The sequence below is a fragment of the Panthera uncia genome, assembly GCF_023721935.1.
Source record: "Panthera uncia isolate 11264 chromosome D3 unlocalized genomic scaffold, Puncia_PCG_1.0 HiC_scaffold_8, whole genome shotgun sequence".
Classification (NCBI taxonomy): domain Eukaryota; kingdom Metazoa; phylum Chordata; class Mammalia; order Carnivora; family Felidae; genus Panthera; species Panthera uncia.
This window is the reverse complement of record NW_026057586.1, coordinates 48,116,531-48,143,250: the sequence shown is the minus strand read 5'-3', so window position 1 is coordinate 48,143,250 and position 26,720 is coordinate 48,116,531. Positions and strand designations below refer to the sequence as shown.

The 26,720-nt window shown below is 36.6% G+C and overlaps 1 protein-coding gene across 8 annotated transcripts in view; it reads left to right on the top strand.

Annotated features, from left to right (window-relative positions):
- Window positions 1–26,720, top strand: part of RBBP8 (RB binding protein 8, endonuclease) — a 379,995-nt gene that overhangs the window by 337,891 nt on the left and 15,384 nt on the right. For all 8 annotated transcript variants that reach the window (XM_049620359.1, XM_049620355.1, XM_049620356.1 and 5 more), the window contains 8 exons: window positions 6,870–7,045; window positions 10,355–10,459; window positions 14,453–14,550; window positions 16,393–16,502; window positions 18,026–18,914; window positions 18,997–19,120; window positions 23,227–23,315; window positions 23,959–24,076. In XM_049620359.1, the coding sequence (XP_049476316.1) occupies window positions 6,870–7,045; window positions 10,355–10,459; window positions 14,453–14,550; window positions 16,393–16,502; window positions 18,026–18,914; window positions 18,997–19,120; window positions 23,227–23,315; window positions 23,959–24,076 (1,709 nt within the window). The remainder of the gene's footprint in view (window positions 1–6,869; window positions 7,046–10,354; window positions 10,460–14,452; window positions 14,551–16,392; window positions 16,503–18,025; window positions 18,915–18,996; window positions 19,121–23,226; window positions 23,316–23,958; window positions 24,077–26,720) is intronic.

The following is a 26,720-nucleotide window of genomic DNA, read 5'->3' as shown; positions in this document are numbered from 1 at the left end:
ACACACACACACACACACACACATACACACACACCACATCTTCCTTATCCATTTGTCAGTTGATGGACATTTGGGCTCTTTCCATAATTGGGCTATTGTTGATAATGCATATGTAAACATTGGGGGCATATGCCCTTTCAATTCAGCATTTTTATATCCTTTGAATAAATACCTGTTAGTGTAATTGCTGGGTCATAGGATACTCCATTGTATATATATACCACATCTTCTTTATCCATTCATCCATCGATGGACGTTTGGGCTCTTTCCATACTTGGACTATCGTTGATAGCGCTGCTATAAACATTGGGGTGCATGTGCCCCTTCAAAACATCATACCTGTATGCCTTGGATAAATACCTAGTGGTGCAATTGCTGGGTCGTAGCGAAGTTCTGTTTTTAATTTTTTGAGGAACCTCCATACTGTTTTCGAGTGGCTGCACCAGTCTGCATTCCCAGCAGCAGTGCAAAAGAGATCCTCTCTCTCTGCATCCTCGCCAACATCTGTTGTTGCCTGAGTTGTTGCTGTTAGCCATTCTGACAGGTGTGAGGTGGTATCTCACTATGGTTTTGATTTGTATTCCCTGATGACGAGTGATGGTGAGCATCTTTTCATGTGTCAGTTGGCCATCCGGATGTCTTCTTTGGAAAAGTGTCTGTTCACATCTTCTGCCCATTTCCTCACTGGATTATTTGGTTTTTGGTGTTGAGTTTGATAAGGTTTTTATAGATTTTGGATACTAACCCTTTATCTGATATGTCATTTGCAAATACCTTCTCCCATTCCGTCAGTTGCCTTTTAGTTTTATTGTTTCCTTCACTGTGCAGAAGTTTATTATCTTGATGAGGTCACAGCAGTTCATTTTTTTGCTTTTGTTTCCCTTGCCTCCAGATATGCCTCCAGACATGTTTCCCTTGCCTCCCTTCCCTTCCCTTTCTCAGACATGTCCAGTGAGAAGTTGCTGAAGCTGAGGTCAAAGAGGTTGTTGCCTGTTTTCTCCTCTAGGATTTTTATGGTTCTCTGTCTTATATGTAGGTCTTTCATCCGTTGAGTTTATTTTTGTGTATGGTGTAAGAAAGTGGTCCAGGTTCATTCTTTTGCATGTCACTGTCCAGTTTTCCCAACACCATTTGCTAAACTGTCTTTTTTCCATTGGATATTCGTTCCTGCTTTGCTGAAGATTAGTTGGCCATATATTTATGGGTCCATTTCTGGGTTCTCTATTCTGTTGCATTGATCTTTGTGTCTGTTTCTTGCCAGTACCATACTGTCTTGATGATTACAGCCTTGTAAAATAGCTTGAAGCCCAGAATTGTGATGCTTCCAGCTTTGGATTTCTTTTTCAAGATTGCTTTGGCTATTTGGAGTCTTCTCTGGTTCCATACAAGTGTTAGAATTGTTTGTTCTGGCTCTGTGAAGAATGCTGGTGATTTTTTTTTATTATTTTTAAAATTTTACTTATTTTGAGAGAGAGAGAGAACAAGTGGGGAAGGGGCAGAGCAAGAAGGAGAGAGAACAAGAATCCCAAGCAGGCTCCACACCAGCAGTTGTAGAGCCTGATGAGGAGCTGGAACTCATGAACTGTGAGATTATGACCTGAGCTGAAGTCGGGTGCCCAAATGACTGAGCCACCCAGGTGCCCCTGCTTGTGTTACTTTGATAGAGATTACATTGAATGTATAGATTGCTTTGGGTAGTATCATCATTTTAACAATATTTATTCTTCCAATCCATGAGCATGGAATGTTTTTCCATTTCTTTGTGTCTTCTTCAGTTTCTTTCATAATCTTTCTATAGTTTTCAGTGTACAGATCTTTTACCTCTTTGGTTAGGTTTATTCCTAGATATTTTATGGGTTTTGGTGCAATTTTAAATGGGATAGATTCCTTGATTTCTCTTTCGGCTGCTTCATTATTAGTGTATAGAAATGCATTTGATTTCTGTCATTAGTTTTATGACATTGGTTTTTATACTTTGCTGAATTCATGTATCAGTTCTAGCAGTTTTTTGATGGAGTGTTTCAGGTATTCCACATAGAGTATCATGTCATCTGCAAAGAGTAAAAGTTTTACTTCTTCCTTGCCAATTTGGATGCCTTTTATTTCTTTTTCTTGTCTGATTGCTTCGGCTAGGACACCCAACACTATGTTCAACAACAGTGTTGAGAGTGGACATCCCTATTGTGTTCCTGATCTCAGGGGGAAAGGCTCCAAGTTTTTCCCCATTGAGGATGATATTAGCTGTGGGTCTTTCGTATATGGCTTTTATGACATTAAGGTATGTTCTTTCTATCCCTACCTTCTTGAGGGTTTTTATCAAGAAAGGATGCTATGTTTTGTCAAATGCTTTTTCTGCATCTATTGAGAAGATCATGTGGTTCTTATCCTTTCTTTTATTAATGTGATGTATCACATTGATAGATTTGCAGATATTGAACCAGCCCTGCAGCCCAGGAAAAAATCCCACTTGATTGTGATGAATAATTCTTTTAATGTATTGTTGGATCCAGTTTGCTAGTATCTTGTTGAGAATTTTTGCATCCATGTTCATCACGGAAATTGGTCTGTATTTCTTTTTAGTGGGGTCTTTGTCTGGTTTTGGAATCAAGGTAATGCTGGCCTCATAGAATGAGTTTAGAAGTTTTCCTTCCATTTCTATTTTTTTTGCAAAAGCTTCAAAAGAATAGGTATTATCTCTTCTTTAAATGTTTGGTAGAATTCCCCTGGGAAGCCATCCAGCCCTGGACTCTTTGTTGGGAGATTTTTGATAAACTGATTCAGTTTCTTTACTGGTTATGGGTCTGTTCAAATTTCCTATTTCTTCCTGTTTCAGTTTTGTTAGTTTATATGTTTCTAAGAATTTATCCCATTTTTTACAGATTGCCCAATTTGTTGGCATATAATGCACAAATAAACTTTTTTTTTGAATCTTTAAAAAATAAATAGAAGAGCACTATTGATTAAATACTATTATTTGGGCATTGGATTATGACTTTACATATATTGCTTCCTTTTCACAGCCTTCCTACAAAAAGGAAGCAGGAGAGTACAGTACCATACTTTATAGATAAGGTACTAAGGCTCAGAAAGGTTAACTGATTTACCCAGTGTGAGTTGTGTCAGACCTAGCATTTGAACCCAGGTTCAACTTCAGAGACTGTATACTCTTTCTATAATTTTGTGCTAAAACAGCCTCAGAAGGTTATCTACCTGTGTAGGTGGCAGAGCCTGGATTCTCTCTCTTCTGATTCAGTTCATTGAAGTTTATAATCTCACATTTCTCCTGCTCTATTTTATTTTGTTAGATTTGGCCCATTATTCCAACCTTTGGGGGTTTTTCATGTGTTGATTTTTTTCCTGCCATCTGTTAGGTTAGCTTTCATTCTCTGCTTTATGTCTTCTACAAATGTGAATATTCCATTAAGTATCGTTTAAAAAATGTTAAATAAAATCTGCCTGAGGATGGGGCCCTGAGGCGTTTCCTTCATTATCACTCTTCATGAGATGGTATCAAGAGAGTCACTGTCACATGCCTTCCTGAGGAAGCTAGATGTTCAATTAAGCAGGTCCTAAGTACAACTGGTTTAATAGCTCTACTTTTGAAAATTAGTCTTTCAATTTTTTAATGTTTATTCTTGAGAGAGAGAATGAGTGGGGAAGGGGCAGAGTGACAGGGAAACAGAATCCAAAGCAGGCTCTAGGCTCTGAGCTGTCTGCACACAGCCCAACACAGGGCTCAAACTCACAAGCCGTGAGATCATGACCTGAGCCGAAGTCGGATGCTCAACCGACTAAGCCACCCAGGCGCCCCTAAAATTAGTCTTACTTGAATTATTCATATTATAAACTTATACTATTTCCAAAAGATCCAGATATTGGACTCAATAGTTTATAGCATACAGACCTTTTTCCTTTTTTTGAAAACCAAAATGTTTAAGTGAACTTAATGGCTATAACTATTCCATTAAGTTTAAATTATATTTTAACTCACTGTAAGTTCTTCAGAGGAAAAAAGCTGAATGTTAAAAACTTGTGTAGACTCTTTACAGAGGGAGACTCTGTACTTTTATAGGTCTTTAGAAAAAAAGAACAACTAAAGTTGTTGTGACAGGAATTTAAGGGAGGGAGGGAGGCCAACAAATAAAACAGACAATCAAAAATTTACTCTTGGGCTGTTAGAAAAGTGAAAGAAGAAAGATGACCAGTGTATATAATTAACTAAAGCTGTGGCATGAACTTTTTAACATTTCTCAGAAAATCTGAGTGAGATATAATGCTTTAAAGAAGAAACTTTGTTAATACATGGAAGTTATTTGGGATTTTTTCCCCCCTTTTATGGCAAAAGAGGATAAAGCCAGCACTTGTTTACTTAGTTTGCACCTCTAATTAGATCTAGGTTTTTTGGGGTTTTGTTTTTGTTTTCCTTTTGTGATCCCAGCTACTTATAGATTGACTGTTCCAGGAAATCAGTTTCTTGTGACTCATTCATGTTCCAGGTTGAATTTTCATGACTAATAGGTGGATAGCCTCTGACGTGATTAGTTAAAGCAAGGTTGGGTAGGTTTCACACTCCGTTAATTTATAAGTCTTTCTCATATGACCTTAATTTACTCTGTTTTTCCAGAATAAGACAGTTAAAAATTAGATATTAGCTCTAAAGATTTTCCTCAGTATAGAATATAGGATTACAGACCACAAGTAATACTGGTGTTACCCAGGAAATTAAGATACAAATCTGTGTTAAGAGTAATCTTGTAATTTTTTTTTTAATCTCTGTTGGTCATAGTTATAAGATGTTCATTACTTTTTGTTTGGAAATAGTACTACAAATTGATAATGAGTATAATAGACAGACTGGTTTTGTCACATAAAGCCTAAATGCCTGACTAACTGGTAAGAATTGGTCAATAAAGTCAGTAATGGGAAACTCAATTGAGTAAAAATTAATTATTTACTCAATAACCACAATTCAGTCCAAACCCAGTCTTTAGGTACCATTGGTCCTGAATTGAGTTGGGCAAAAACATATGCCTGAATCAACACAAATTTATTTTTCTAATGAAATCTGGGGATCTCTCATATTCCTTCATTCAACAGATATTTACTGAGCACATACCAAGTGCCTACTCATGTTCACTTGATGTAACAATGAACCAAAGATTCTTTATCCTCTTAGAGCTTACATTCTGGCAGGTGAGCAATAGACAAGTCAATTATATACTATATTCAAAAGCCATAAATACCATGGAGAAAGCAAATAGCAAAATAACAAGCAACAGGAGTACCTAAGGTATGGGAAGGAGGTTACAATTTTTTTTAAGACCCCCCCACTTTTTTTTTTGAGAGAGACACAGAGAGAAAGATAGCATGAGTGGGGGAGGGGGAGAGAGGATTCCCAAGCAGGCTCTGCACTGAGCCCAATGCAGGGCTCGTTCTGAAGAACTGTGAGATCATGAACTCCTCCTGAGCTGAAACCAAGAGTCGGAAAATTAACTGACTGAGCCACTCAGGAGTCCCAAGAGGGTACAGTTTTAAATAGCATGTTTAAGATAGGCACTGATGAGAAAGTAAAACTTCAGCAAAGACTTGAAGGAAATGAGATCACTAAGTAAGTGATGTCTAGGGATGAGCATTCCAAGCAGAAGGAAGAGCTAGAGAAAGAACTCAAGTTGGGTATGTTTAGGAACCTTGAGGAAGTGAGGGTGATTGGAGTATAGTATAAAGAGATCCCAGGTAGTAGGGGAGGGAGACAATGAGATCATGTAGGACCTTGTGAATCATTTATAGGGCTTTGGCTTGTGTTTCCAGTGAAATGGGGAGATATGGCAGGTTTTAATCAGGAGTGACATGATATGACTAAGTATTAATATGACTTTTCTGACTGATGTGTTGAGAGTAGACTCTAAGGGGGCCTGGACAGAAGTAGCAGTAGAAACTCAAAGTTTGAATCCTACTTGTGATCAGTCATTCATCTCATAGTCTGTACTAAGGATAACATATTGAATGTTTATCCGTACTGTCCTGGGAATCTGGCTGCTGGGATTTAGATCCTGCTTCTGCTCCTTACTATTTTAGTAAGTGATTTAACTTTCTCGTTTGTAAAATGAGAGTACTATTAATAGCTCCTACAATTGTGATAATTAAACTGATGCACGTAGCACTTTGAACAGTACCCAACAGTATAAACCTCCAACAATAATATTATCAGTGTTAGTATTATTCATCCCTTATTTGTCACTTGCCAAGTCATGTTAATTCTGCCAGTGTTTAATACTGGTCCCTTCCTTTCCATAGCTATTCTCAACATTCTAGTTCAAACCCACAGAAACTCTTGCCTGGACCATTATAGCCACTGCCTAATTGATTCCTTGCCTTCTTTCTTTCTGTTCCAGTCAGTGTTGCAGTCTTGCTGCTACATTGTCACGTTACTTCCATGCTGTGAAACCTTCATCAGTTCTTTTCCTCTTGCTTTCTAAATTATGCACGCACTTAATCAAGGCTCTTTTTCATGTAGTTTCAGCTTGCCCTCCTCTAACACCAAGTACACAGTATTGCGTGCCTTTACTCAGATGTGTGGATCCTCTGCTCATTTTCTCTGCCATTTGAGATTCTTTTAATTTTACCTCAAGGTACCACCAACTACACTTTGTACTTCACTTCTCACAATAATATTCCCCAATTGGTACTCTAATCATTTGAGTACTTCTCTAATCCTTATATTTAGATTTGGAACATTAAATGCAAGGAATTGCGTCTCTCATAGCTTTATACCTATGTTCTTTTGTAGCTCCATACGAGGTAGAGATGTTTTAGTAAATATTTGTTGAATTAATTTTTTTTTTTTTCCATTTGCCATTATTTTCCTCTAGGAATGATCAACAGCATCAAGCAGCTGATCTTGAATCTGAGGAAAATGTTATTCCAGATTCACCAATAACAGCCTTTTCCTTTTCTGGCATTAACCGGCTACGAAGAAAGGAGAACCTCCATGTCCGATACATAGAACACGCACACACTGAGCTGGAGCAGTCTGTGTGTACAAACGGTAAGGACTGGAGTTTCATTTTAGTTATCTGGTTTCATATGAAAAAGTATTCTTTTGTATGGTGCGTTTTTCTGTTATTCCATCTAGTGGAAGGAAGATAGTCATCAGTCAGGGAGCTTCTATTACAACTGTAAGTTTAACTTCCGTTAGTGAAGTGACTGGGAAGGCATTTTCTGTCTAGATTATGTACAGGCCTTCATTGCTTATCTGAATATGTAAACATCCAGCATTTTATAAATGTGGTACATGTTTTTTTTTTTCTTTTTTCCTTTTATTTAAAAAATATTCCTGGGTATATATATCTGAGTGGGATTAGAAGGAAAGGGGAAAGGAATTTAACATTAATTTTCACCTGTGTGCCAGGTAATAATACACTGAGCGATTTGAATGCATTATTACTAGATTTTAATTCTTATGACAAGCTTGGAAGGGAGCTGTCAACATCTTCATTTTATAATGAGGAAAGGTACACTCTTTGGAGGGGTTAAATAATTCACTCAGGGTCACCTGTCAAGTAAGTAGATGAATCAGAATTCAAATAAAGATCCTCTTGGCTATAAACTTTTGTACTTCCCATGCATTAAGTATAGCTACTCCCACCAGTAGTTTTAACTGGCTATTTTTGTTATAATTTGTAGCGATTGATGGTGACCAAGAAATGGCTCTATAAAGTATAAACTTTATGGCTTATCAGTGGCATATTTCTAATTCCAGGCCCATTTACCATTTCTGTTAAATACTTGGGAACTACCTTTGCGTGTAGCCCTGAAATTTATCATGTGATACGATGCAGTGATTATTTCTTTTAATGTTGATCTGGAGTAAATGGCAAAGACTTTTATTTTTAACCCTAATTGTTTATAACAAGGAAAGCATTTGGAGGGAAGTGGTGTACATACTTCTGGAGATGTTTTCATAATTCAAAACAAACTGTTTACAGTAGCTATGCCTTTAAAATAATAAGTAGATCTTATTCTTTGATATTGGAAAATTGACACCTTTTTTTCCCCATTTTATATGAGCTTTCATCACCATCTAGTGGAAGACAAAAGAACTGTTAAAAATCTTACATGTAATTAGGAACTAAAGTAAAAAATAAGGTCTTGGATCTAAAATGAACATTCAGGGGTGCCTGGGTGACTGAGTTGGTTAAGTGTCTAACTCTGGATTTCGGCTCAGGTCATGATTTCACGGTTCATGAGATCAAGACCCACGTCAGGTTCTGCACTGACTGCATGGAGCTTGCTTGAGATTCACTCTGTCTGCCCCTCCGCTCATGCTCCCGCGCTCTCTCTCTCTCTCTCTCTCTCTCTCAAAATAAACATTTAAGTAAATGAACATTCAGTCGCCTTTTAGTCTATCAGACAGAATCACTGTAGGTAAGCATTTATAATTTAGATCATGTTTAAATCCATCTGTAAGAATACCTAGAAAAATCATCATAATTTTCTTTATTAGGAAAGTCTTGTTTTATATCTTGTATGATTGCTTCTGGTTTATTTCTCTGTCATATGAGAACAACCTGTAACTATTTTAAAACTTAATTTGTCTTTTTTAATCTTGCTCTAATCATTTTTACTTGGGATCTGAAATTTTGGTTTTAAAATATAAGATCAGGGTGCCTGGGTGGCTCATTCAGTTGAGAATCCAGCTCTTGATTTCGGCGTGGGTAGTGATCTCACACTGAGCATGGAGCTTGCTTGAGATTCTCTGTCTCTCTCTGTCTCTCCCTCTCCCTGGCTTCTGCACTCTCCCTCTCTCTTTAAATTAAAAAAAAATTGTTTTATTTAAAATTTAATTTTAAACTTATTTATTTAAATAAAGTGACATCAGTCAGTAAAATTAAAATATATGTGTGTGTATATATATGTATAAATATAACCATTTTGAGCCATGCAAATTATTTTAAAACTGATTTAATGACTAGTTGGCACCCTTGCTTATTTTTTTTTAATTTTATATTTTATTTTTTAAAATTTATATCCAAATTAGTTAGCATATAGTGAAACAATGATTTCAGGAGTAGATTCCTTAGTGCCCCTTACCCATTTAGCCCATCCTCCCTCCCACAACCCCTCCAGTAACCCTCTGTTTTTTCTCCATATTTGTCTGTTTTGTCCCCCTCCCTGTTTTTTATTATTTTTGTTTCCCTTCCCTTATGTTCATCTGTTTTATCTCTTAAAGTCCTCATATGAGTGAAGTCATACGATTTTTGTCTTTCTCTGACTAATTTCACTTAGCATAATACCCTCCAGTTCCATTCACGTAGTTGTAAATGGCAAGATTTCATTCTTTTTGATTGCCGAGTAATACTCCGTTGTGTGTGTGTGTGTGTGTGTATACACACACCACATCTTCTGTATCCATTCATCCATCGATGGACATTTAGGCTCTTTGCATACTTTGGCTATTGTTGATAGTGCTGCTATAAACATGAGGGTGCATGTGTCCCTTTGAAATAGCACACCTGTATCCTGTGGATAAATGCCTAGTAGTGCAATTGCTGGGTCGTAGGGTAGTTCTATTTTTAGTTTTTTGAGGAACCTCCATACTGTTTTCCAGAGTGGCTGCACCAGCTTGCATTCCCACACCCTTGCTTTTTTTTTTTTTTTTTCAAGTTTATTTATTTATTTTGAGAGAGAGAGTGGAGGAGGGACAGAGTGAGAGGGAGAGAGAAAGAGAATCTCAAGCAGACTCTGCACTGTGGGTGCAGAGCCCAATACCAGGCTCACAGTCACAAACCATGAGATCATGACCTTAATGGAAATCAAGAGTCAGACGTTTAACCAACTGAGCCACACAGGTGGCCCCTCATCCTTGCTTATTTTAAAGTTTATAGTGTGTTATAATATTATTTTCTAGTTATAATTAATAAGTCTATTTCCCTTTACTTTGTGCTTCTTTTGGTTTTCTTTGAATTAAATCCTTAAATATTGGAATGCTTTCTAAAAAAGCATGTTTCAGGATTTCCTTCCAGAAAATAAAAGCTCTAAAAAAGATTGCAGAGGTATATCATGCAGTATTCATTTTAAATGAATGACTGATTTGCAACAAATACATAAGGAAAAGATGCATTAAAACATTACAACTCTAGGAAACTTAGGTCAGAAGAAGCTTATCTGTTCTCGTCCCTCTCTCTGTCCTAATTTCCAGCTTTGTTTCTTAGTGATACCAAAGGAATGAACTTTTTATTAGAATCAATAAAATAAGACTTCTAATGCACTTAAGGACAGGTTTGTATTGGCTTATCAAAATAATATTTTGTATCATAATTGTTTGTTTATATGTAATTTCTTTTTTTCCCCTTAGAACTCAGAAAACTTCCAAAGTCTTCAATTCATCCACAGAATAAACCTCATGAAAGTGAAATTCTGGTGGCTGACACTTGTGATCAGAGTCAATCCCCAGTGTCTAGTAAGCATATTGAGATTTACTTCGTAAGTTTAAAATTTGTGGTTACTGGTAAGGAAGAGTGGCCAGAAGTCTGAATTACACAATATTTTCCATATGATTTTGTTTGTATTGTTGGTTGTGTAGTAATCTTTTTCATATTGGAAAATAATGTCCCATTATTCATATTAATATCTGTAATCATATTAATATCCCTAGCCATGTTAATACAAATTGCTAATAATTTTAAGTAAACAGGCTTTACTGTGGTTTATTCATTCATTCAACAAATACTTGAGTACCTACTGTATACCAGGTACTGAAGAAAACAAAGCCCTTAACTTCGTAGAGGTTGTAATCTAGTTGAGGGAGAAAGAAAATGAATACATATTAGGTAGAAGCAAGTGTTCTGAAGCTGGGTCAGAAAAGAGACTAGAAAGCCTCACTTTAAAAATTGACGCTTGAGGAGAGATTTACGGAAGCAAAGAAGTCATATGGACATAGGGGGAAAGAGCATCCCAGGTAGAGAAGTCAGAGCTCGTAGGCCTTCAGATGAGCATGCTATTTGGTTCTTTGTGAAGAATGGTAAGGAAGCCTTCATTACTAGGGCAGAACAGTGTGAGTGAAGGGGGGATTGGTTTGGGCAACTCTGTTCTTTAGAGCTGCTGTTTATTAAGAGGAAAGAGACTAGGAGTATCAGGTTCAAGAATAGAGGTGAGAGGGGTGCCTGGGTGGCTCAGTTGGTTGAGCATCCAACTTCGGCTCAAGTCATGATCTCGCTGTCCATGAGTTCAATCCCGCATCGGGCTCTGTGCTGACAGCTCGGAACCTTGAGCCTGTTTCAGATTCTGTGTCTCCCTCTCTCTCTGCCCCTCCCCCACTCGTGCTCTGTCTCTCACTCTGTCAAAAAAAAATATATTTAAAAATTAAAAAAAAGAAGAATAAAGGTGGGGATAGGGGTGGTTAGAAATCAGAAGTTTGGTTTTGAGAATATTCTGAGATACTGGAGAGTCATTCAGGTAAGACTTTGGATGAGTAGTTAGATCTGAGTTTAGAAAGGTCTAAGATGGAGATATGAAAGGAAATTGTTAGCATGTAGGTGGATGAGATTACCAAGCAAGTGAATGTAGATAGTGAAGAGAAGAAGTTCAAGTACTAAGCTCTGGGGTGCTTCATTATGTAAGGTAGTGGTTCTCAGGGGCACCTAGGTGACTTATTCAGTTACGTGTCCAATTCTTGATCTCAGCTCAGGTCTTGATCTCAGGGTCATGAGTTTGAACCCTATGTTGGGCTCCATGCTGGGTGTGGAGCCTAGATAGAAAAAATAAAATAAGGGGTGCCTGGATGGCTCAGTAGGTTAGGCGTCCAACTCTTGATTTTGCCTCAGGTCATGATCTTGCGGTTGGTGAGATCAAGCCCTGTGTCGAGCTCTACACTGACGGCGTGGAACTTGCTTGGGATTCTCACTCTTCCTCTCTCTCTCTCTCTCTCTCTCTCTGCCCCTACTCTGCACTCGCTCACACTGTGTCTCTCTCTCTCAAATAAACATTTTTTAAAAATTTAAGTAGTGATTCTGAACTGTTTTTCCCACCCCCACACTAAACTTTTAAGATATTTTTTCCCCTAATTATTTTTCCATGAAATTTCAGTACTGCAGATACACTGTATGAGTGTATGTATGTAAGTGCTTTATGTATAAAAAGATTATTTTGCCTTCAAATAACCATTTTTCACCTCTTTAGAGGCAATATTACAACTGTCTAGATGGTGATTTAGAGGTTGTGAAAATGAGGAGGAACCAACAAAGTAAGTAACCAGAGAAGGAGCTGCCAGGGAGATAGAAGAACTGAGATAAAGTAGTGTCCTTTGAGCCAAGTGGAGAGAGAAAGGAGTGGTCAACTGGCAGACTGTGCTAATAGGTCAGGCAAGATGAAGACTGAAAATTCACTATTGGATTTGGTCACATGCAGATCTTCTGAGTGTTAACGTGAACTGTTAAAGTGTAATGGTATTCCTCTAGACTGTTGCATGCTCAAGAGAAGCGAGCAGAGAAAGCAGAGAGCACTTGTAAACAAGTCCTTCAAGATGTTTTGTGGTAAAGGGGAGGGGAAAATGGGACAGTAGCTAGAGAGAAAATGGGCCAAGCTAGGATGTTAGAAGATGGGATAGTACAGCATATGCAGCATATTTTTATGCTGATGGAAAGATCAAGTAAAGAGAAAGAAATGAGTCATTCTAAGGAAAGAGGAAACAGTTACTACATCTGTGAAAAGGTAAGGGGAGATGGGATCCAGATGCCAGTTGGAAGGGTTGGTCAAGGTTAATCACTTACTCGTTTAGTATGAGTACAAAACTTATACTCTAAAAGCTAAGAAATCATTTCATATTAGTGTGTGTGTGAGAGGAGGACAGACTGTCTAGCAAAGGGTCCTGAGGATGTAACACTGAGTGGTAGATCCTTGCTTGTCTGCACTCTGGGGCACATTCTCCTCTGCTGCTGCCAGGATTTTGCTCCCTCCGTTGCCCTCTTAAATCTTCAGCTTCTCTGCAAGTTCGTTCTTTTCAAAATATGCACATGTTATCTTCCATCTTTTAAAAATAACCCCTGTTGGGGTGGCTGGGTGGCTCAGTCAGTTGAGCATCCAACCTTGGTTTTGGCTCAGGTCATGATCTCATGGTTTTGTGAGTTTGGGCCCTGCCTTGGGCTCCGTGCTGACTGTGCAGATCCAGCTTGGGATTCTCTCTGTCCCTCTATCTCTCTCTCTCTCCCTCTACCTCTTCCCCTCCCCCATTCACACTATCTCTTTCTCTGCCAAGTAAATAAATAAACTTAATTTTTTTTAATAAATGACTAAATATGAATAAAAATAACACCTCTCTTAATTGTCTCCATTCTTAGCTACAGCTTCTCTTCAAAGCTGAAAAAGTAGTCTGTGTTCAGTAGCTCTTCTGTATTATCTCCCATTCCCTCTAGTTGAATCCAATAAAGTATAGATTCCACTCTTCACCTCTCCACACCCCTGTGGGAGAGAGAGAAATCCCTCACTGACCTGTCTGGGCTCATATCCTACTACTGTTATAGCTTTTGCATTTTGATTCCCAGCAATTAAAACACCTATAGTTCCCTAAACATGCAATTTTGTTTGACATATCTGAGCCCTTACACGTACCTAGAATCCTTCTTTCTGTCCCCAGCCCGTTTGACCTATCAAGTTCCTCTTTCTTTCCAGGGTCAGGTTAGGCATCTCTTAGTGTATCTTTCCTTGATATTCCCAAGGCAGATTTAGGAATCCTTTCTTTATGTTTAAATCACCACTTATATGCACCTTTAATGTTCCTTTAATGTGTATCACATTTTATTGCGATTCTATTTTTTACTTTCTGTTTCACCCGTATAAGCCCTGAAGCTCCTTGAGGACAAGAACCTTTTTTCCTTTGATCAAGTGCCTAACACATGCCTAGAACATAGTATGTGCTCCACAAATACTTGTTGACTGGTTGAAACTCTGCATATATAAAGCTTTGTAAAATACTTGAACACAGGTGATTTCTGTATTTAGCTTAAATCTTGAAAATAATGCAGTTGAAAATCTCTTCTACAAAGTATATTGTCATAAAAGGCACTATAAATATGGTTTTATATTCATGCTGTAACTTAGGGCACAAGAAATCCAGCACAATTATATATGATTTTTTGGGTTTTTTTTTTTTTTTTTTTCTGAGTGACCATGAGAAAAATAATCTGCCCATTGCATTCAGTCCATTTAGGAAAAGTAGGAAATCTTAGCTGAAAAAGTTTGGCAGATGTAGACGTTAGATACCTGCAATTTATTGCCATTTGTAATAGATATTTTGAACTTTTTGGCACAGATGTTTTGCACAGAATTTTAAAATTATTCAGTGCTATCTTGTAAAGTGGTTCTTTGAGCCTCTTACTTTCCTTTTTTGTATTTTTCAATACATGTCATTTCTACAGTTGTATAATTGGTTTGTTTTGTTTTTTTTTTCCTAACTTAGAAACACATGGAACAAACCGTTGTCCTACTGATAAGTCATCTTTTAATTTGGCTACAGTTGTTGCTGAAACACTTGGACTTAGTGTTCAAGAAGAATCTGTAAGTAATTGTTTAGTTTGGTGAAAATATGAATTAATTGGTGTCCTTTAGTGTTGGTGTTTAGAGTATTAAGCAAAAGAAAAATTATTTTATCCCAGGGTCATCAGATAAAGACCTAGAACAAAATTGATGTGGTTAGAAAGGCCTATTTATAGTCTCTACTCCAGCAGTCCCAGAAATCTGGGGTCTTTAGAATTCTTGGCATATAGGTTGTGGGTTGAGCCAAAATTTTAGGGAAGTGATGATGGCATAGAGGGTTTGGCCAACCCTTTCCTGTTTACTCTATCCTACCTACCCCTATCCTGTTCCATCTAACTGAAGACTTAAACCTTAAGGTTGGTTTCAGAATTTATTGGGATTTTTCAATATCCTTTAAATTAGGGTTTGATTTGGAAAACAGGCTGAATTCTTCGGGTTCATCTGATTCTGTGCCATCTGATTCTTAGGGATTGGGTCAGAAATTTATCCCATGAATTAATTTTTGTTGTTTTAGTACTTCTTTATATCAGACACATTCACTTTGTTTCTTAATTGGTACCTAAAAATAGAAAACTTAAAATTGCAGAATTTTAAGTTTTATTTATTTAAGTTTTATTTTGATACCACTTTAAAATAGTATTCCTTTGCTTTAGTCAGTAAACGTATATGTGCTCCTACAAAATTGTCTTGCTGTTAAAGTTTTAAAAATTGAATTGAGGGGCACCTGGGTGGCTCAGTCAGTTGAGCATCTGACTTCAGCTCAGGTCATGATTTCACAGTTCGTGAGTTCAAGCCCCACGTTAGACTCTGGGCTGACAGCTCAGAGCCTGGAGCCTGCTTTAGATTCTGTGTCTTCCTCCCTCTCTGCCTCTCCCTGCTGGCACTCTTTCTCTCTTAAAAATAAATAAACATTAAAAAATAAAATAAATAAAAATTGAGTTGATTTTTCATTATGTTTAGATTTTTTTCTTTCTAAGTTTTAAATCCCTCTTCAAGTGGTAATGGGTAATTTTTAACCTTTGAACTTTAAATGTGTTTTAATGGTTTCTAATTCTTCCTACCCATAAATCTGACAAATAAGTAGTTTAAGCACCAGATAAATTAAGGGAGCTGATCTCTAAAGACATGTTTCTTGAGGTATGATCCACAGGCCAATAGCATCTGTATCACCTTAAAGTTTTATTAGATATAGAGAATCTCAGACCCCACCCAAGACCTAACTGCAAGCGAACTTGTGTTTTAACAAGATCCCGAGTTGACTTGAATGCATGTTAAAGTTTGAGAAGCACTGCTCTCTGAAGGAGTCTTTTAAATTCATCTTCTGTCAGTGTAAATAATTATCTTTATTCCTTTCCCCCCATCTAAATAACGTTTTTTGGAATTGGAGTTTATGGAGTTTTGCATATGAGTAATAGAATGTGCTTATGTAAAATATTGGGGCTTTTCTCTCTCTAAACTTAAAAGTGCTTCATATTTTTTTTATTGTGAAATGCGCATAACAATTCAGTGGCATTTAGTACTACACAGTATTACACAGTATTACTACACACTACCACATCTCTGGTTCCAAAAAATTCTCATCTTCCCCAAAATAAACCCTTTACCTGTTAAACATTCAGTCCTCATTCCCGACTACCCACAACCCCTGGCAACCACCAGGCTGCTTTTTGTCCTTATGGATTTAGCTATTCTGGATAATTCATGTGAATGGAATTTTGCATGATGTGGGTTTTGAGTCTGGCTTCTTTCACTTAGCCTGTTTTTGAAGTTCATCCAAATGGCAGAATGTATCAACATTTCATTCCTTTTTAAGAATGAATAATCTTCCATTGTATTTATATACTTTATATTTTACTTTTGAAGGAATCTCAGGGTCCCACGAGCCCTCTTGGTGATGAACTCTATCATTGTCTAGAAGATCACAAGAAACAATCTTTTGAGGAATCTGTAAGAAACAATGAAGATACTTTAAGGTAATTTGGGGCACTTTAATAATAACTTGCAGACTATTGGTGAGATCTCATTACAGTTGAGTTCCATATAATATAATGATTTCTCTCTGTCAGCATATTGTATTAATTTTTATTTTAAAAATATTTTTCCCCAGTTCATGGTCAATTGAGGGCTTTTTGCATTACTGTAGAGAGAGGAATATTATTTTGGGGGTCTTTTTATACTTCTATCAAGCAGTAGTTCAGAGTCCAGCCTTGTTACTCTGCCTCTATAAAGATCCAGTCATCCCTTCTGTGTCTGTATTTCCAAAAAAATGTTATATATGGATGTTATATAAAATGCATTTATAAACTTAGGTGAATTTTCAAGATTGTGTTGTGTCTCATATTTACTAATTTCAGAACATCCACTAACTAATCTTATCTATATTTGTGTAGTATTTTGCTTTTTTAAAAGTGCTTTCAGCAGTGGGGCACAGGGGCTGCATAGGTCAGTTGGTTGAGCATCGGACTCTTGATTTAGGCTCAGATCATGATCTCATGGTTCGTGAGTTCAAGCTCCTCATCTGGCTCCACGCTCACAGTGTGGAGCCTGCTTGAGATCCTCTCTCTCCCCCACTCTCTCTCTGCCCCTTCCTCTCATTCTCTCTCTCTCTCATTTATTTATTTTTGAGAGAGTGAGGAAGAGAGAGCAAGCAGGTAAAGAGAGAGGGAGAGAGAAAGAATCCTAAGCAGGCTCCACACTATCAGCACCAAGCCTGATGGAGGGCTTGAACCCCCAAACCACAAGGTAATGAGCTGAAATCGAGTTGGATGTTTAACTGACTAAGCCACCCAGGCACCCCTAAATAAATAAAGAGAGAGAGATAAAGAAGAAAGAAAGAAAGACAACTTTAAAAAAAGGTGCTTTCGGTTTTAGATACATATATCACATTTAATTTGTCATCAAAGTAACTCATGAAAGTAGGTTTTTGATTACTCCCATTTTTAGTCAACAAAAACACAGCTCCCCAGAGGTTAAATGTCTTATTTAATACTACATAGCTGTTAATAACTAGAGCCAGAGCTCTTACCCATGCCACATCTTCTAACTGAAACCTAATACTCTTTCTACTACCATAACTGTCTCCTCTGCTAGAAGCAGGCTAGGTCTTAAGTTATGTTCAATTCTGTAGTATAAGATTTTTATTTTTTGAAGTTACTTATTATAAGATTTCATAACAACAAAAGAATTTAGGTCCCCAGTGAATTTATTAAGCTATGATTTTCGTATATAGTGAAATTGCTTAAATTACTAGGAAAAATATTTATGGAGAGGAATATCAAGGTAGTGAGATAAATTTACTGTATCATTTTCCTCAGCTTTTTGTCAGCCAAATGAAGAGAAGCTGACAACTCTACCCTATTTCAAATGTTGGTTAATTATTTGAGTCTAATACATGGCTAAGACCTCACTACTTATATTCTATATTAGTGTAAGTTTTCTCATATGCTTGTCTTTTAACTTTTACCCTATTTCTTTTTACCACTCTTTATTTTTTCAGGTTTTCAGATTCTAATTCAAAGACTCCTCAGGAAGAGTTAACTACTCGGGTATCATCTCCTGTATTTGGAGCTACCTCTAATGTGAAACGCAGTTTAGGTTTGAATACAAGTTTGTCCCCTTCTCTCTTAGAGACTGGGAAAAAAAACCTTTTGAAAACAGCACCCTTCAACAACACTTCTAATTCTAGACTAGGAAAAACAACTTCAAAATCTGAAGATAATGCCCTTTTCACACAGCATAATCTTGGGTCTGAAGTGAACAAGATCATTAGCCTGTCATCTTCAAATAAACAGATGCTTATAAATAAAAATATAAATGAACCCAAAAGTGAACAGGATAGTTTTGATCACATTAAAGATGCTGTCACTGATAAACATGCAGTGCCACTGAAATCACTGGGAGGCAGAACATCCAAAAGAAAGAAAATTGAGGAAGAAAGTGAAGATGAAGGAAGCTACCCTCAGGCCTCTTTTGATAAAGAAAATGCTTTTCCTTTTTTACTGGATAGTCATTCTTCCGTGAATGGAGACTATGTGATGGATAAACCTCTGGATCTGTCTGATCGATTTTCAGCTATTCAGCGTCAAGAGAAAAGCCAAGGAAGTGAGACCTCTAAAGTCAGATTTAGGCAAGTGACTCTCTATGAGGCCCTGAAGCCCATTCCCAAGGGCTCTTCCTCAAGCCGAAAGACCTTAAGTGGGAGCTGTATATTAACCAGAGATTCCCCAGAGGAGCCCTGTTTACAGGCGTGCGTCCTCCAGTCTTTGGGTAAATCATCTCCAGATAATAAAACACCATTACAAATCAAGGAAGAAAATCCCATCTTTAAAATCCCTCTACGTCCGCGTGAAAGTTTAGAGACAGACAATCTTTTTGATGATGTGAAGGTTAGTGTCAAATGTTCAAGTATTTTTATTAAAAGAGTTGTTTGTGATTTTATCTAGATGCTAATAATTCTTCCTGTTTTAGGGAGCTGATTCTCATGAGCCAGTAAAAATAGGCAGGTCAGTCCATGGAGCATGTGAACTTACATCTGTTCTTCAGTTAAATCCATGTAGAGTTGCTAAAACAAAGTCTGTACAAAACAGTCAAGGTATGTATACTATAAATAGTATTTTCAAAAAAAAAGTATTGGGGCATCTGGGTGGCTCAGTCGGTTAAGTGTCCGACTTTGGCTCAGGTCATGATCTCGCAGTTTGTGAGTTTGAGCCCCGCATCGGGCTCTGTGCTGACAGCTCGGAGCCTGGAGCCTGCTTCAGATTCTATGTCTCCCTCTCTCTGTGCCCCTCCCCTGCTCCTGCTCTGTGTCTCTCTCTCAAAAATAAATTAAAAAACACTAAAAAAAAATTAAAAAAAAAAGTATTTCCATTCTTTTGTAATGACTTTGAGTGTTATAGTATATACATTCTTTGGATATATTGAATTGTTTGGGAGAAAATGTTATTTCTTCCTGCATATTTGTGTTTATGGGATGATTCTCATTGGTTTCATTTTACATATGATTTTCCTGCTCTCATGCTTTTTGAAAAAATGAATTGAGTAATTGTCTTTAATACCTACTTTTATATGCGATTTCGTGGATTTACCTCTTCCATGTTATTTATTTTCTTTACAAAAGCTTTAAGAATTTTAAACTATATGGAATTTTAAAATACATAAAGTAGAATTTTCATCATCCAAACTTTGTTCCTCACTCCATAGGTAGCCTGTCCATATGTATATATCTATTAATGTGGGGTTTTTTAAGCTTCTTGTTAGAAAATCTTTTCTTTGCTTTTAATTAATATGTATGTTAATTTTTTCATAATTTTGCTGTGTTTTTAAGGGAGTCTTTTTTTGTTTTTTGGCTACGAAATTTTTCTGTACTTCATATGCAGTATTTTTTCTTTTATTCTTCTTTGCAAAGTGTTTCCTTCATTCTGGGTTTATTTTCTTTTTTCTTGAAGCACATTCTTTAGTTGTTCTTCCAACTAAAACGCTTTGTTTTTTCAGAAAGTTTCAGTTTCTGTATGAAAAACCTTTTTTCACTCTCACTTCTGATTTTCTTTTACATTTTTGATTTTGGGTTTTTTGTTCATGGTTGCTCTAGGGATTATAGTATACCTGCATAATCTTTCTCAATCTACTTAAAGTTAATTTTGCCACTTTGTGTTCCGTGGCTGTGCTTTATGTAGTTATCATGTATGCCCACATGCATTGAAAACTACACAGTGTTACAGTTTTAACTTTTAAAACAATTTTTGATACAAAAATCACTCATTCAAGTGTACAGTTCATTTACGTATATCCTCACAGAGTTGTGCAGCTGTCATTGTAGTCTAAGTTTAGAACATTTTCATCACCTCAGAAAGAACACTACCCATTAAGTTAATATGCAAAATGTGTGAAGAACTCACACAGCTCAACACCAAAAAAAGCAAATAATTCAGTTTAAAAATGGGCAGAGAGGGGTGCCAGGGTGGCTCACTCGGTTGAGCATCCAACTCTTGATTTCAGCTCAGGTCATGATCGCAGGGTCGGGGGATCGAGCCCCACATCAGGCTCTGCACCAAGTGTGGAGCCTGCTTGAGATTGTCTCTCTCTCTCTCTCTAAAATAAAAGGTGAGGGACAGAGGACCTGAGTAGACAGCTTTTTCAAGAAGGCATATGGATCACCAACAGACGCATGAAAAGATGTTCAGTATCACTAACCATCAGGGAAATGCAAATTAAAACCACAATGAGATATCACTTTATACCTGTTAGAATGGCTAAAATAAAAAACATAAGAAATAACAAGTACTGGCAAAGACATAGAGCAAAAGGAACCCTCATGCACTATTGGTAGGAATGCAAATTGGTACAGCTACTTTGTTTGTTTTTTTGTTTTTTTTTTTTTAATTAGCACATCTTTTATTTGTAAAATAAAATGGAAAGGGCCTTTCACAAAAATTAACTACACATACTTTTCAGAAGGAAAACAAGAGCTCAAGGTAAAAGATTACTTTTTCTAACGAATTTCTTTATATATATATATACATATATATGTGTGTGTGTATGTGTGTGTGTATATATATATACGTATACGTGTATACATGTATATGTATATATATATATATACGTATACACGTATACACGTATACGTATATATATATACATGTGTACATGTATATATATACATGTATACGTGTATACGTATATATACACACACACACACACACACACACACACACACACACACACACAATTTATTGTCAAATTGGTTTCCATACCATACCCAGTGCTCATCCCAACAGATGCCCTCCTCAATGCCCATCACCCACTTTCCCCTCTCCCCCACCCCCCATCAACCCTCAGTTTGTTCTCAGTATTTAAGAGTCTCTTATGGTTTGCCTCCCTCCCTCTCTGTATCCTTTTTTCCCCCCTTCCCCTCCCCCATGGTCTTCTGTTAAGTTTCTCAGGATCCACATATGAGTGAAAACGTATGGTATCTGTCTTTTTCTGCCTGACTTATTTCACTTAGCATAACACTCTCCAGTTCCATCCACATTGCTACAAAAGACCATATTTCATTCTTTCTCATTGCCAAGTACTATTCCATTGTATATATAAACCACATCTTCTTTATCCATTCGTCAATTGATGGACATTTAGGCTCTTTCCATAATTTGGCTATTGTTGAAAGTGCTGCTATAAACATTGGGGTACAAGTGCCCCTATGCATCAGCACTCCTGTATCCCTTGGGTAAATTCCTAGCAGTGCTATTGCTGGGTCATAGAGTAGATCTATTTTTAATTTTTTGAGGAACCTTCACGCTGTTTTCCAGAGCGGCTTCACCAGTTTGCATTCCCGCCAACAGTGCAAGAGGGTTCCCTTTTCTCCACAGGTACAGCTACTTTGGAAAATGGTATGGAGGTTCCTCAAAAAATTAAAAACAGAATTACCATATGATCCAATATTTCCACTACTGGGTATTTATTTACTTAAAAGAAATAAAAATACTAATTCTAAAAGATCTATGCACCCCTATGTTTATTATATTATTATTTACCATGGCCGATATGAAAGCAATCCAAGTATCCATAGATAATGGATAAAAAAAAAGATGTGGTTATGTATGTACAGTAGAATATTCAGCCATAAAAAAGAATGAGATCTTGCCATTTGCAACAACATGGATGGACTTGGTATAATGCTAAGTGAAATAAGTCAGAGAAAGACAAATACCATATGATTTCTCTTATATGTAGAATTTAAGAAGTAAAACAAACAGAAGAGGCAAAACCAAAAGACTCTTAAACACAGAGATCAAACTGATGGTAGCCAGAGGAGAGGAGAGGGGTGGGGAATGAGTGAAATAGATGAAAGGGATTAAGAGTATGCTTATCTTATGAGCACTGAGAAGTGTATAGAATTGCGGAATCATATTGCACAGCTGAAACTAATGTAACAGTGTATGTTAATTATACTTAAGTTAAAAATTTTTTCTAAATAAAGAGCAATACCCATTACCAATCATTCTGCATTCCTCCCCTCTTCCCCAATCCTAGGCAACCACTAATCTACCCTCTGTCTCTATAGATTTGCCTACTCTGGAGTTTTCATATAAATGGAATCATATAATATATGCTCTTTTGTGACTTAATTTTACTTTCATTTTTTTCATTATTACAAATAATGCTGCTATGAGCATAGCTGTTGACTTACAATTTTATGTAGATGTATCTTTTCATTTTTCTTGAGTTACATAGGAGAAGAATTGTTGGGCCATATGCTAACTCTGTTTAACCTTTTGAGGAACCGTCTGCTTTCCAAAGTGGCTACTAGCACATGAGGATCCCACTCTCCACATTCTCACCAATGCTTGTTATTATCTGTTTTTTTTACTCTAGCCATCCTACTGCATGTGAAGTAGTATATCATAGTGGTTATGATTTGCCTTTCCCTGCTGGCTAATGCTGTAGAACATCTTATCGTTTGCTTTTTGGCCATTTGTGTATCTTCTTTGAAGGGATTGTCTGTTCAGATCCTTTGCTCATTTTCAATTGGAGTATTTTTCTTATTATTGAGTTGTAAGACTTCTTTATATTCTCTATGTCCTAGATAGTCTCTTTAGCAGATATATGATTTTCAAATCCTTTCTCCCATTTGTGGATCCCATAATGGTTTAAGAATTTTTAAAATCCATTTTTAATTCTATTTTTTTCTTCTTATTGAAGATGTATCCTTTGAAAATAACCAGTGGAGCATAGATCCAGGAGCAGACCTTTCTCAATATAAAATGGATATTACTGTAATAGATACAAAGGTAAGTTAGAAAATAAAACCAAAGCACATGTGGTTATTCTAGTAAGTTGTTAGTTACCTTCCTCTCCTAACTCACTCTGTGACCGTAACATAATCGATTACATACTGCTTAAAACCTGCATTTACTCATTCAGAAAACTAAGAAAGAAAAATGCTTTTTCTTCTAACTTTATGATGTTTTTGGTAATAACTCTTTTGCCTTGTATTTAGGTTCTGTGTAGTTTAAGAAATTCTTTTTCACTTGGTACCATATTCCTGAAGTATTTCACTGCTGCTGCAGTATAAATTGTTCTTTGTGTACGCTGATGTTCGTTACTGTGAGGCAGGCTGGAGAGGAAGGGAGGAGAGGCTCAGGGAGTTCAATGGAGCGTACCTCTCCCTTCCCTTGGCAGCAGGCTTTCTTTTCATAGGCTTGAGAGAAGATGCTTGTACGTTGAAGCTAAAATACTTCACAGGCATATATGTATAAATCTATGTATATTCCTAAAGGGTAAAAATAAATATAACTTAATGCTGAAGTATACACTTAAAATATGGTTAAAATGGTCAATTTCATGGTGTGTATATTATACCAAAATTTTAAAAACATAAATATAAGGCCATGCAGGATAATTGTTAAAATTTTTGAATTTTTAAATATTTAGGATGGCAGTCAGTCACGATTAGCAGGAGGAGAGACAGTGGACACGGACTGCACATTGGTTAGTGAAACGGTGCTTCTAAAAATGAAGAAGCAAGAACAAAAGGGAGAGAAAAGTCCAAGTAAGATTTGATTTTTTTTTTAATTTAATAAAAATGTGGAGGGAAGTTTATAGTCATACCATTACATTGATGACCACAAGTGACCTCTTCACCGTAAACCAGGATTTTCATCTTTTAATAATATTAGATTTTTCTTAGTAAAGCTCACTTTCATTATTTCAAGGGAAAAAAATCTTTAGCCAAAATATTTTTTTTTCCCAGAAAAAATTTAAATTGTTTCCAAGGTTCAGCAGTCAGCTGCCTGTTTTGTAAATAAAGTTTTATTGGAACACAGCCTCAGTTATTTGTTTATGTATTGCCTATGGCTGCTTGCATGGTACCATAGCAGAGTTGAGTAGTAGCTGCAGACCTTATTGGGCCCTCAGGCCTAAAATATTTCCTCTCTGACCCTTTAAGAAAAAATTTGCTGATCTCTGGTAATTATCTCTAGATCTATTTTGTAAAAGGAAATCTTGAGAGTCCTGTTTCAGAAATATGAATTTCCAGAGTAATTTATAGGGTAAAAAGGGGAGAGTCTACCGAGAAGTATTTGTATAGATTTGCAAATTAGCAGTTAACCAAGAATAATGGTGTATATACTGAGCTACTCTGCCATATTTTGCTTCTACAGGAAAGGGGATTTGGCCAAATTAGGGGTCTACAGCCTTTTGTAAGAACTTAAGTCTTCATCTAGAGCCTTGATTTTCCAAAAGAGGTGGGAACAATGGAAGGATTTTGGTTGGCACCACCTTAGCAACACTCCTAACTACAGATGTGTATGGCATGAGAGCAACTAGACAGGAATAGTGTCACTTACACCCTTATGTATTAAGGGGTTAAGACCTGCCACGGGGGATGCAGTGCAAAAAGCAAGGACACTCTCCAGTGATCAGCTGTTAGAAACTGAGGACATTCAGACTATATGTACATTCCCTATCTTCTTCTGAATATTCTTTAGTCTACCTGCCCAGGGCTGAAGCCAGTCTTGTCCTTGCTTTTTTTTTTTTTGAAACACTTTATCTCTTGCTGCCCTAACTGCAGTAAGTGAGAAAAAATTGTAGTAGTCTGTGCCTTAATTCTTTGTTCTTTCGGAATGAGTAACTGCATGACCAAATAGCTAGCTGCTTACATTGAGAGGACAGTACCTATAAACAGAAAAAAACTTTTAACGGTGATTTATTGTCCTTTTATAGTGAACAACACTAAGGTAACTTTCTTCTTCAGAAGGTACTTTGCTTTTAAGATTACTTTGTTCTGGTACCAGCTCCTAATATTATTGAAAAAAAAAGAAAAAAGGCAAAACTAAAATATGACTACTGTGGCTTCAGTATATGTGCTGCCAAAGCGAGCACTGACTACTGTGGCTTCAAATGTATCAGGTCACTTCAAAGAATATGATAGTTTCCCAAATATGTTTGAAGCAAGAATCATGTGGAAGTAAGGTTAGAATTTGAACTAATGAGTGGAAATAGTTTTGGCTACATAGATATTGTGCATACTATTGCTATATAATAAATCACTCTGATAACTTAGGGATTAAAACACAACAGTCATATTCTTAGCTTTCGTAGTTTCTGTGGTCCAGGAAAATTAATGAGGATATAATCTATAATCTATGTTTTCAAGTATTTCAAGTCAGAAATCAGACCAACAGGTATGGTTCAGTCAGTAGAGCATGCGACTTTCACTCTTAGGGTTGTGAGTTCAAGGCCCATGTTGTGCATGGAGCCCTACTTAAAAAAAAAAAAAAAAAAAAAAAAAAGTCAGACCACCAACATAAACTAGGGGGGTGCCTGGCTGGATCAGTCGGTAGAGCATGTGACTTTTAATCTCAGGGTTGTGAGTTTCAGCCACACGATGGATGTGGAGATTACTTACCAAGATTTTTGAACATTAAAAAAAACCCATGAAGTAGTGACTTAACATTGTGATTTACTAGCAGTATATACAGAGTACTTGGGATACCTAGCACACTGCCTGGCACATAGAAGTTGCATATTACTTACAAATTTGATCCTCAATGTAAAAAAAAAAATTGTTTAATCATTCAGTAAATACAGAGCTGCAGTTCTATAAAGGGAAGTGTTTCAGAAACTGGAAATAATAAACAGAACAAAGGTACCTACTTCATGGAAATGCTTTCTAATTTAAGGGGAAACAAATGTGGAGTATGATAGATGATAAGTTGTGGAGAAAGATAAAACAGGGTAAGGGTGCTGCAGCACCATGGATTAGGGAAGTTGTAGTTATTTTATAGAGAGTAATCTTGGCAGGCTTCTGCTCTATCATGTTTGTTGGCCAACTGGATCTATTTCTGTTTTTTAGTAAACTGCTGTTTTTCAAAATGTGATTATATAGTGAGAAATGTAGTTAGTACTCTGAAGATGAATTTAGCACTTAGCATATCAAATAAGGAATTTGTTCCTTTTATTAATACTAAATTACCAAGTGTTAATGGTGGCATAAAATTAAGCAGATGAGCAAGGTTGTATAGATTTGAATGTCCACTATTTATACGTATCTTATTTATTAAGCTTCATATTTTTCATCATTCTGATGCATTTTCTGTTCCTCACAGTTTTTTGATAGGACTCATTTTAGTGCAGTATGAATTATACATGGACTAATAGAAAAAGTTTTTTTTTTTTTTTTTTTTTTTTTTTTT